We start from the raw sequence: 12,500 nt of genomic DNA, 5'->3' as shown, positions 1-12,500 counted from the left end.
GTTAACCGCGCTGGAGTTAGCAGAGACGAGAATAATAAAGCCCTTCGCGGTAATCATTGTATGTCAGAAGAGCAAAAATATGTATCTATCACAGTGACATACTGTTTGGTTGGAGAATGTTTTAACACTGAAAAAATAATGAAAGCACCATTTTGCCTTGAGCTGTAGATAACTACAGCGTAGGTTTTGATTTATAATTGAGTGTTTGATTTCACCCACTGATATCACCAAGGCAACACTAGACGGATGTATTATATGTGATGAGGCCATATTGTGATTTAATTATATTCCCCACACATTCCTTAATTTACTTTAATTTACAGTAGGCTTTGCATGAGTTATATATATGGAGTTACGCCAGGTTACTCCTATTTTACAAGTGAGTGATGAGCATGTTTGTAGTGGAGAGGGCTTTGTGTCTTTAACTTAATTTATAAAACATGAACCATTGCCACCAGAAACATAGGCATAGCTTTGACGCTTTGTAGGCTTCCTAGCTACACCATAAAACCTTTAAACTGTAGATCCAGTTTTCAACAAGCCACATTTGAATGAAAAATGTCCAGATGTGAGTAGTAAATAATAAAAAAATAAATATACAGTAGAGCACATTGATGCAGTTGCAGTATACATGATACGTTGATTTGTTTTCTTTGCAAAATGCATGTTGTTGCAATATATGGCGCAGCATATTATGACCCATATTGACTTTTGTTGTTCAGTGGCAACCTCTAGTGGCCGTAGTAATTATAATGGAGGAAGGAGGAGGAAGTCGGGCGTTGTTGTATAAAGAGTGATAAAGTATGGATGGGTCAATAAACACAAGACTTTCACCCAGGAGACTGGTGTTTATGTTCTCTGTGAAACCAAAAGTCAATTTTATTATTTTAAGTTAACCTGGAATTAAAAACTAACTAGTTTTGGAACTTTGCAATATTAATTTGTAAGGCTGCATTTTGAAATAAAATCATAAAAATGGTGCAGCACACTATCACACTTAAGAATATCCTGTTATGTGTATAACAGAGCAAAAACATGTTAATGTGAATGTAAGAACTATGCTAATGTGGAAAAGTATCATCTATTGAAGCAGTAAAAAAGAAAGAGCTGAAAGAGCTGACTGAGGGTCGGGGAAATAAAGGAAATAAAGAGTTTGGTGTTTCTGAAGTGGGGTTGTATGAGGCACTTATCCAAGTTACCAGTTTGTTGAATCAGTCACGGAAGCTGAACAATGCTGTGGATGGAGGTAGTTACTAAAGCTGTTATAAAACTGTATTTTTACCTTGCAGAACACAGGGGTTACTGGGCTAAAGCTGCATCAATTGGTTAGTTGGTTTGTCTTATGGTGTGACGTTGGTGAATATAAACTAACCATTTAAAAAATGCAAAGTCACAATATAACACAGTTTGTGTGTTTTCTCAACAAAATTGAATGCCATTTTTTCTCACTGACAAAAAATGTCAACACTGTCTTTAATCACAGCTCACTGCAGGCTGGAAGGTAAAACTAATCAAACCTTTTGCACAACCTGTGTTGGTCACCAATTTTAGGTGATTGGTTTCAGATTGCACATTTTGCTCATGTGCATAGACAACACCTTTAAATGTAATTAGAGTGCTGTGTCTGGTAAAAGCCAAGAAAATACCAAAGTGACTGTGTTTGTATTTAGGATACAGCTGGCTTTAATCTCAGCTCCTGTAGAGGAGCTGCTCAGTGGAGTGAGGGTATCAAAGAATACAAATGTGAAGTGTTCTTATCGTTTAGGCTCACCAAACATTATCTGGATAGGCAGAGGTTAATAAATACACATAAACCCACAAGTTAAACACACTGTTTTCCACACAGTTCAAATAAGACATTTCATAGTTGTCAACTCTGTTTGTATTGCTGCAGGCTTGACTTCCTCTTTTCTGCATTTGCAGCACCAAATCTCTCAGAGCCCAAACACAGCACCGCAAAGGATGCCGACCTCCAGTCTTCAAAATGCTCAGATCATGGGTTTTTGAAAAATGTGATGAGTTTGAATAAGGAGCTGTTCTCCCCCGTGGCAGGTCTGTCCGGCCTCGCAAGGTTTTACAATTTAGTGAGCCTGACTGGAAATCCAGTTAGCGTAGCGCAGGACCTCCAGCTCCTTATCTGTCTTAATCAGAGGCTGCGAGAACAGACAGCAACAAGCAAGTGTGAGATCCGCTCTCTCTGATCATTACATCAGCTACTTACCCTGCTAGCTGAATATTTATCAAATATCTGCTTTAAGATGCATGAAAGAACACTACAGCTGGATTTAGATTTTCTGTTACATTACATTAAAATTGACCTTTTAAACTCTTTACTTCACTGGTGCTTATCGTATCAATAACGCTTTATTCTCATGGGCACATTATGAGACAATGCCCCTGGGCGCAGCCTTGTAAAATGCCCCAGCACCTCTCCTACATAAGAGAAAGACACAGACATTATTATTTTTTAGCCTATTTTTTTTCTTACTTATTTTGTGTCTCTTTGTAGTTGCATCTTTGTGTCTCTTTGTAGTTTTATTTATCTTCGTGGTTATTGTGAGTTATTTAGCAGTTGTTCTCTTTGCATCTCTTTGTAGCTGTGTCTCTTTGTGGCCGTTTTGAGTTTCTTCCTTGTTGGTACATATAACTTTGATTGATATTTTGCAGGCAAAGGCCAGGGGGCCCTCGGCCTGTTCAGTTATGCATAGGCTACATGTTTGTTCCCCAACTACAAGAACCCCAATTCCCAAAAAGATCGGATGCTGTTTCAAATGTTAATAAAAATAGAAAGCATTTGTTTTTTGTAAGAATTGTGATTTCTCCTATGAGAATAATTTTGCAATGTCATACCACTGTATAACCGCCTGTGGTGGACAGTAACTAAGTACATTTCCTGAAGTACTAAAATATAATTGTAAGGTACTTGTACTTTACTGTGTATTCCCACATATGTAACTTTATACTTCTACTTATTTACTTTCAGGGTCAAGAGTTAACATGAAAAAATACGATAAATTTAAAATTATTATACACATTTATACATTTAACCAGATTAAACAATATTAAGTAGTTAGAATTAATCAACCTTGACAACAGTAATCATCGCATCAAAAATATTAATCCGAAATATTTTTGGAATATAAGTATAGATCACAATCTGGGGCCATTGTGCCTAATGAGTACTTTAACTTCTGATAGTTTAAGTACATTTTGATGCTGGTAATTTTGTACTTTTACCTAAGTTTGAATACAGGACATGTAGTTGAGTAATTCTGCAGAATGCTATTAGTACCTTTACTTAAGTAAGGGATCTGAATACTTCTTCCACCACTGATAACCACTGTCTATCACTCTATATGTGTTATCACAATATGAGCTTCTCTGCATTGTGCTGCAGTCTTACTTTTCCCTCCCAGGCGCCCTTTGATTCCCTCAAAATGTCAGAGAAATCAGTTGTTATCTTGTTAGCGAGATGTTCCTAATGGTCTATCTTTAGTCACTCTCTTATGATTCCTGCTCGGTGATTCTTCAGCAGTGACACCGCCTCCGATGACTCACTGAGCAACAGACACCGGGGATTATTAATGTTTTTACAAAAATAGTTACACAGAAATAACAGCAGCAGCAGTAACCCATGGTTACAGAGATGACGTCACGTGGTATCATTGATCTCTTCAACACTTCATTCCCAAGTTCCAATTAATCCGAGACGACAACCCGTTGTGTCAGGATGTATTGTCGCTGAAGTCATTTTCATTTATAAAACAACAAAAAACACATTTTCAATTCATTTGCAGGCACCCAACCCTGGAAATATAAGTCAATATTTTTCCTCCGGTGGGAGATGTGCCTGACTGGCGTCCTGGCTCATTTGAGAAATGTTACATCATCAGAATGGTTCAGCCCTTGAACTCTCTTTGGTAATCTTTGGTAATAAGCGAGGGGAGAAAAGAAAGAGAAAGTTTGCAGAGGAGAGAAGCGTAGCCATAATGAACCGGCTTCCTGCAGGGTAATAAAGGTCTGCGTCTAATGCCAAGGGCAGCCAGGCAAGCACGAAGACCATTACAGCTGAGCGGGCTGGCTTACAGCTATGTCTGAGAGGCCAAAAACAGCTCGGAGAAAGTCCCACCCCACCCTCACCTGCTTCAACTGCAGACACAATTATCTTCTAAGGTTCCAGCCAATATTTCCTTCTGGTGCCAAAGGTGAGGACATGTTAGAAATGTTTTTTTCGTCCAAAAGAACAGGCAGTGAGTGCATTCCCTGGAGCCTTTCTTCAGGACAGCAGGACACAGGAGAGAGGCAGAGTAGGGCAGACAGACCACAGAGAGACGGTGTACTTTTGCTCGAAGCAACGCGTCTTGCTTTCTCAGGTAGTTCTTCGCAATGTTAAATAAAAACACAGAAAAATGTCACAACTGGTTCACGTAAAAAAAACCAACTGCTCTCTGCATACCAGGACTGCAATATAAATGCATGCTCCCTCCTATTAACTAATGTTAAATCTGTTACAGTATGTAATGTCATTTCTACTGATAGCTTTTACTGAAAATAAATCCTCGAGGCTGGGCATTCTCTAAGCTGACGAATCATAAAACATGAGAAGCACCCAAACTTCTAATTGCTGGAACTTTTTTTTTGTGTGTGACTGTTCAAGGGGAATAGATGCAATGAAGAGTTATACTGAGATGTTTCAGCAGAGAGCAAAATAATTTGCACAAAATGAGATGCAGGAAGTCATTTAAAACGGCACTCAGGCTTGAAGAGGAAAATTGCAGACGGTGATTTGTTAAGAAGTTCCATTAACTCAGCATTTAATTTTCTTGGACTTTGACAGCACACATACATAGTTACTGTACTGTATCTATTTGGAAGTGAGTCAAAAGTGGTTGCTTGCAATCTAAAAACGTCCTAGTATGGGAAAAAGCTCTAAATTTAAGTCACCCAACCTCACAAACTGCTCCCTTGTGGCCCAAAGTTACATAATGCTGAGAAATCCTGTACGTAAAGGAAGGTCACATGCCGGGGTGCAGATGTAAAGTCATCCAATTCCCAACCTTGCCTGCAGCTTTACAGTAAGCACAACTAACAGGAGAGAAATAAAAGTAGAAACTGAATAAATGGCAGAGGTTGAGGTTTATGTTATCACACCCTGTCTGCACTATTCTTCCAACCGTATGAACCTGTTCCTACCACACATATATCACCATTATCTTGCTATTGATTATGGTACTTAAACAGGCTTTGGGCCACTTTACAACATGTGAAGGAACATGCATACTGTGCCATTTTACAGCCACTGCAATATTGTTTTGTGTCCTTCCATTCTCATTTCACACTGAAGCTTTTCATTCCAGCCACTATAAGTATCTCTCAGCACACTCAACCCGTGCCCTGTACTGTGGGCTATAACATGGACTGGTTATAAATACTACAGGACAGGAAATCTTGTAGTTTCTCATACCCTGAGCAGACTTGAATGCACAGTGATGGATAACTGAATGTATATTTGCACATTTATTATTCATGTTTCATATTTTATTTAATGGCCTTTGTGCTCTTAAATCCTATAATCCATCAGTCTTTGTCTCTATTTACTGCTGTACAGCAGGCTTCTTCTATTTCTCTTCAACTATTTGTACTGTATCATACTTTGCTGTAATGGCACTGTTTGGTATCCATTGCAATCGTTGCTTGCAAATTTGGGGATCTTAGATATCCACTACACTTGTATTAATCACTGTAAAAAAAGGCAGATGAAAAATGTTAAACTATCGTACCAGAAGCTTAAATTATCGTATTTTGAGGAAAATTATCATATGACACTAGCTTGGCTAACACCAGACGAATCTCAAATGAGATCTAGTCTGGAAACCAGCCGTTCATTTCTCCGTAGAGGAGGTGTGGTTTACGATCCTCCGGAGCCGTTTATTGGGCGCTTAGAATGTCTATCAAAAGCGTCTGTAGGTAGCTCTTAGCCAATCAGATCAGTTATACCAGATGAGCAACAGAAATGGATGTTTGTTGTGTGTGTGTCTGTGAGAGAGTGTTGCTTGCTGCTTTGCTTCTCCAGTTCTCACTTTCTGCAAGATTATTTATTTTCACGCTTTATTCCCCCTCATGTCATTCAGCCACACACATCCACTGATAGCCCCGCTACCGTAACGCTGGTGATTAGCGCCGCTAGCGGCTAATAGCCCTGCTACCGTAACGCCGGTGATCTCGCTACGAGCCGGGGGACAGCGGAGCTGCCGAGAGACCTTTCGCCTTTCAACTTTCGCTCTAAACTATTTAAAACACCATCTACAGCTAAAGAGAGTTTTGCGTCTGCAGCAGCCATGTTGGACCCGTAAGAAAACTACAAGCTTCCAAGTGCCGAGCAGTACACGTCATCGTCTTGCCGTCCCTCCCCGCTCTGTGATTGGATCCCTAAAACAGGGCTAAGAAAGCTCCCTGGTTGCCGGACTGCCTGGAGGTTCGAAATGAAATTCGAGCATGCAAGGCAGTATGGGTATACCCAGGCTAGTATGACACAACACATATTTAAACAACTTTTTGACACACCTGCTGATACACCACTTCTAGGCTGACAAAGCTATGATGTGTGAAATGTTTATTGTCCCTATGTCCATCAGTCTGACATTATTGTAGCTTAATACTATTACAAAATGTAATTATAAGACAGCACAACTGGAAGCCTGTTCATATACTGCATGAAAACTGTTAAAGCCATGTAGAACCTGATAATGTAATAAGTTCCTGATAATGTAATAACCCCGATAATGTAATTAAAATCTGCACTTGAGTCCATTGAAAATGTAATAAAACCTGATAATGTAATAACTTCCCGATAATGTAATAAAGTGCATTTCCCAATAATGTAATACACTTTTTACCAATAATGTAATAAAGTATAACACCAATCACCTTTAGATTTCAAGAAGCTGTTGAATGCATTCGTGTGTCATGGATACCTCGTTTGTGAAAAACGGATGAACGGGTCAAAAGTTAATAAACATTCAACTTTGACCTGTTGGTGGCGCTAGAGCTCTTGAGCTAGAGTTGCCTACACAGTATCACCACTTGAACCCAAGTAATGGGTGGTCTGCTGTTAAATTATTACAATACTGGGGAATTATTACATTATCAGGACTTGCGAAATGAAGGCTAACCTGATAATGTAATAACCTCCCATTAATGTTATACTTTATTACATTATTGGTAAAAAAGTGTATGACATTATTGGGAAATGCACTTTATTACATTACCGGGAAGTTATTACATTATCAGGTTTTATTACATTTTCAATGGGCTCAAGGGCAGATTTTTATTACATTATCGGGGTTATCACATTATCGGGAATTTATGACATTATCAGCTTCTACAAGCCATAAATTACAGAGCTTACTGTTTGCTGCGGCCATGTTGGATCCGTAAGCAAACTACAAGCTTCCGTCTGTACGCGTCATCGTCTTGCCGTCCCTCCCCGTTCTGTGATTGGATACGAAAAGCAGCGCTAAGAATCGGCCATGGACATCATGCCGCTTTGCAGCTCGAAACGAAATCGAACTTGCAATGCAGCATGGGTATACCGAATATGACCCTGAATTTGCAGCCTCCCACCACTAACATATCCTGATCAGCAACTTCAAATCTATGAAGTCAGTGTTAAGGTCAGGAAATGCATACATTGTAATGCTATTAATCTGAATAGAATAAACTTTTTTTTAAATGACAGTTTACTTGTATTTGTGGCTACTGTTTGTAATAAAACAGATTGTTGTTTTCGGTACAAGAGCGATAGAGAATCTCCCACTCCACAGACACAGAAAGGGCTTGAAAGAGATTAAAATTTTTTTTTGCCATCTCAGATAGAACGAGTAATGTAGTATTTCATCTTTTTATTAAACACCTCTTCCTCTCATAAGGGCGCTTCTTTGTATTTGCTTGCTGATATTTACGACCACATGTTGGAATAAATAAAATGTGAAGTCACAAGGTTTAGAGTGTAAAGAACGACTTATTTTCTCCTCAAAAATAACTTCAAGTCAATATCACGCTCAGTGAGAGTGCTCTTTGATTCAGTGTAATTAAATTAGTGGCTTGAGAACATGAAATTCTCTCCAACAGTTATAACATCAAAGCTGGCATACAATTAGGCTTTCCTCCAAATATCATCTATTTATCTATCACTGTGCCAACACCATTAGCTGATGTTTCATGGATTCAGATTGAATTTGTGTGGCTGTAAAAAGATGTCAGAGAGAGATTTCTGATGGAGATGTTTATTTTTAGCCACGGTTCAAGGAAGGTGAACTGCACAGAGGGGTACATCATAAGAGCCAAGCACAACATGAAGTGTCCATGAAATCATGACTCATCTTTTCAAAGCACAAGTCTTTGTTCAATTGAATTGAATTTTAAATTGAATTGTCCATATTTAGACCGGAAGCTTTTCAGAGGATAGAAAAATAGAGGAAGATTTGTTCGACAAATGTATTACATGCATTTACACAACTACTTCTGATGTCTCGATGAGACATTTACCATTAAAATAAAATGATAGTTATTTACCAAAAGTACTAGGTTAATAATTTAAAAATGGAGCATTCAACAGTAATCTTCCGTAATTTTTTTGGAGCAGGTAGTGGAGTCAAATTTTCATGTTTTTTTGTAAAGGAAGTGGAATTATTTTGGCTCAAAATGACTACTAGGTACTATTAGGTTCTGAAGTCAGAATCATTCTTTTAATAATTGAGAAGTTGGCAAATGTTTGCGTGGCACTATATCTTTACACCAACAGCAGCAATGCTAAGAAATGAATCAACAGACAATCGTGGAAGCCAGACTGTCCTCACCAGAACAATACTCAGAGTTTACAGCTCTGTGAGGTTTTAGGTACAGTTGTGCTGTGAGCAACATGCTAAAGTCAGCATACTGACATGACAATGCAAACTTAATGAATTCTCACAGGCCCTCACCTACACAGTCGCATTTCCATCAGCTAAGCAAAATGTGCTCATACTGGCCCTCATTTATCAAACGAACGCAGAAACCAGATCCAAGCGTATATATTGGATAACAGTGGTGCATTAAATGTTAAACGGATAATATAAGACAACAACATTTAATAGCCTAGGCTAGTAGCCTGTTAAAATAATTTCACGGTTACAGAAGTTATCAAATTTTAATTAAGTTTTTAAGGATAAGCAGTATAGCCTAAACATGCCTAAACCCACCGTAGAGTTTTATCACCTTCAGTCATCAATACAATAGTCTAATAACAATTCTCCAACTCAGACATGTGGACTTCACACTGACTCAAATTTGCGTACATACCAGAAGTGAGATCTGATTGTACCCTCCGCTCACGTCCAAACTGATAAATGCAGAGTCTTGAATAGAAACTACCGTACGCCCACTTTCTGTCGTACGCTCGTTTGATGAATGAGGGCCACTGTGTGTACTTACTTGCATCTAATGTCATTTGTACATCTTTTTTTGTGATATTGGAAAATAATGACATACTGTATGACTCATGTATGTCACTCATCAGGATTCGTAAATAAAGTCACAAGCCTCCTGCAAATTCTGCTACCTGGCCAGTTTTCAAATGTAAACATCAGAGTAAATGCTGAGTAAAAGGTGAAGAAGATGGGCATCAGCTATAATCCTGACCAAATAGACAAGCAAAACCATCTCTGTGCCCATCTCTACATCAGAGGGGCCACTGATGCAGGCATGGAGAAATTCCACACCAGCTGCCATTCATGTTCTCTACTGCTGGCCAGTGTGCAGGCGTTGGATGGTGAGATGGGCGGCCTCTGTGCCTGCTTAGATTTTGATTTGAGAAGCTGTGACGTTGTTTGGTCCTTTATTTTGCAGGAATTTCATCTCCAGACATGTACCAACAGTGCATGCTTTTATCTATAATGCACACAATTTCAAGGTTCAAGGGTTCTCTCTGTCATTCTAGAACATGGGGTTGCATAGCTAAAGGCAAGCTATCGTCCTTCTTTGCTACAAAAGACGTTTTTTTTTTTGGGAGTAGGATGAGTTGAGGAGTCTTACAGCCTGGGGAAAGAAGCTGGTCTGTAGTCTGGTGGTAAAGCAGTGGATACTTGTGTGTATCACTTGTCTAACGGCAGCAGGGGGAACAGGCTGTTGCTGGGGTGGATACCCTTTAGACTATAGGTAAGCACCTAAATTATATCACCAATTCTTGTTAGATGGGTGCCAATAACGTCCTTGCATATTTCCATGACTTTACTATGACCAAGATCTTGCTGTAACCTCATTCTTAAATTACAATCATGCCAATGGTTGTTTAGGACACACTTGGAACTGGCCCATATTGTGACAGCTTCTCTGTTTTTATTACAAATTTCAATGGCAATTGAGGCTTAAGTACACAAGATTCACTGGTGACTGTCATACATACCCTGCATTCTTATTATCTCCACCAGAGCAGACGTAAACCTGGAGGGGATTAGGACACATTTTGGCGGATGCAGCACGTGTGCATTTAGAAAAGCTTTCTATCACTTGAGTGTTATATATGTCCATTGAGTTTGACTGCAGGATAACATTTGTGTTTATTGATGTTACTTGTACAAGACACATTAGTGTAAACAATGCTGCCCTTAACGTATGTTACTCAACCATGGCCAAATTAACCACTATTGCTGCTTTGTACGTGTTTGGAAAGTCCCATATAGCTCGGAAAACAATTCGGCTTCGCGTCTGGATTATTGTTATTTTTCGGAGGTGCACACAGCTGCTTTGGTATGAACCCAAAACCGATTTTGCTGTGATTAATTGCAATAGTGTTTAGCACTCTAGCCTCACAGCAAGAGGGCCGCAGGTTCGACTCCCGCCTGTGGCTCTTCTGTGTGGAGTTTGCGTTTTCTCCCCGTGTCAACGTGGGTTCTCTCTGGGTCCTCCGGCTTTCTCCCACAGTTCAGAAACATGCAGCTTAGGTTTAACTGGTGACTCTAAATTGCCCGTAGGTGTGAGAGTGTGTGTTGAGTGTGATTGTCTGTCTCTATGCGTCAGCCCTATGGTAGTCTGGCGACCTGTCCAGGGTGTACCCCGCCTCTCACCCAATGTCAGCTGGGATGGGCTCCAGCCCCTTGCGACCCGGAAAACGGTTATGAATGGATGGATAATTGTACTAGACAGACTAAAAGGATGCCAATAATAACTACTTTGTGCCAAAATACATTTGAAACTTCATCGGAAGGTCTTGAGAAGTTTCAGTGCAAACTGAACTACAAGTGCATAAAATACACAAAATCTCACAACACAAGTAGTTCCACAAAGTGAAGTGACTAATACAAAATTGTTCCAATTATTCCTTTTCATTAATCATGCAGTACAGTCACCAGTAACTGAGAGATGTTTCTGATCACCGTCTACTTACCGACATCATGATCTCCCTGTGGCATTAAATCTCTGAATAGCAGCTGACTGTAATCCACAGTTGGTATCCACAAGTGATGTGCCAGCTTCCTTCATATGCAAGACAACATAGCTGCTGACTCAGACTCTCACTGCATTAAACAAATTATGTAAATTCAGTGTCTTGAGTTAAACACCCTTTATGAGTCATCGGAGGCTCATTCAAATATCCAGAGCCAACAGATTTAACAAAATCATTGTAATTCATTTTTGCCCTGAGAGAAAACTGATGCTGGTGAGTGGGTTACGGGTATTAACAAGTGAATAAGGTGACATGATTTACAGTAAGACATATTGATCAGAACATACTGGTACTGATTAGCCCGCACTATGAGCCAAACTGTGAGGCTAGAAACAACGTGTTGTGATGCACTGTAAGGCTTATAGATTTTGTCCAACACTGGTCATGAGTTCACATGCAATATCGACTCACCCAGATAAAGGCTAAAGGTTCAATGAAAGAAGCAGAGAAAAGAAGAGGTCAGAGCTAAGCAGGCGGACCTGGAGGCAGATCCTTTCTGAGGTGATAACCTGAGAAAGATGTCCATTAATCTTCATACCAGCGCTGGGCGAGGGATACAGACTTTGATAGCACCTAACAGTATCGTTTTGAAAGTGATTAACAGTACACGGTAGATAATTCCTTCCAGCCAAGCTTTTTTGTATACAAGCTGATTACAGAAACACTAATATTCTCCTTAATCACATTATCATTGACTTAAAGCAGGTTTAATGTCGGCTCACTGCTTGTTATATGCAAGTCTGTGTTGTCCGGGTCACCCTGGGTGCTCAGTTCTCCCCCTCCCCTCCTTGCTCTCTTTGGGTAGACTGAAGTGTGTGATTAACGTTATAAAGGAGCATAGGTGGTGTTTGGTTTCTGAAGTTCCTTATTTGTCCATCTGGAGCTGCTGCTTATATAAACCTTTTTATCCCGAAACAGCTCTTACTATTTTTCACCTTTCAAGAGCTGGAGAACTCAAATGGTTCTTACACTTGAAACTTGTAAACACACTTGCAAAATTAAAAACACTACAAGGCCC

The 12,500-nt window shown here is 39.6% G+C and overlaps 1 protein-coding gene across 2 annotated transcripts in view; it reads right to left on the bottom strand.

Moving 5' to 3' along the window:
• Positions 1-11,476, bottom strand: part of LOC131985538 (xaa-Pro dipeptidase-like) — a 68,945-nt gene extending 57,469 nt beyond the window's left edge. For both annotated transcript variants that reach the window (XM_059350702.1, XM_059350710.1), the window contains exon 1: positions 11,423-11,476. In XM_059350702.1, coding sequence (XP_059206685.1) covers positions 11,423-11,431 — 9 coding nt within the window. In that variant the 5' untranslated portion in view covers positions 11,432-11,476. The remainder of the gene's footprint in view (positions 1-11,422) is intronic.
• Between the last annotated feature and the right edge of the window lie 1,024 nt (positions 11,477-12,500).

Source organism: Centropristis striata, chromosome 2 (assembly GCF_030273125.1).
Source record: "Centropristis striata isolate RG_2023a ecotype Rhode Island chromosome 2, C.striata_1.0, whole genome shotgun sequence".
Taxonomy (NCBI): domain Eukaryota; kingdom Metazoa; phylum Chordata; class Actinopteri; order Perciformes; family Serranidae; genus Centropristis; species Centropristis striata.
Note: the sequence above shows the minus strand (reverse complement) of the source record. Positions and strands in the feature narration are given on the sequence as shown.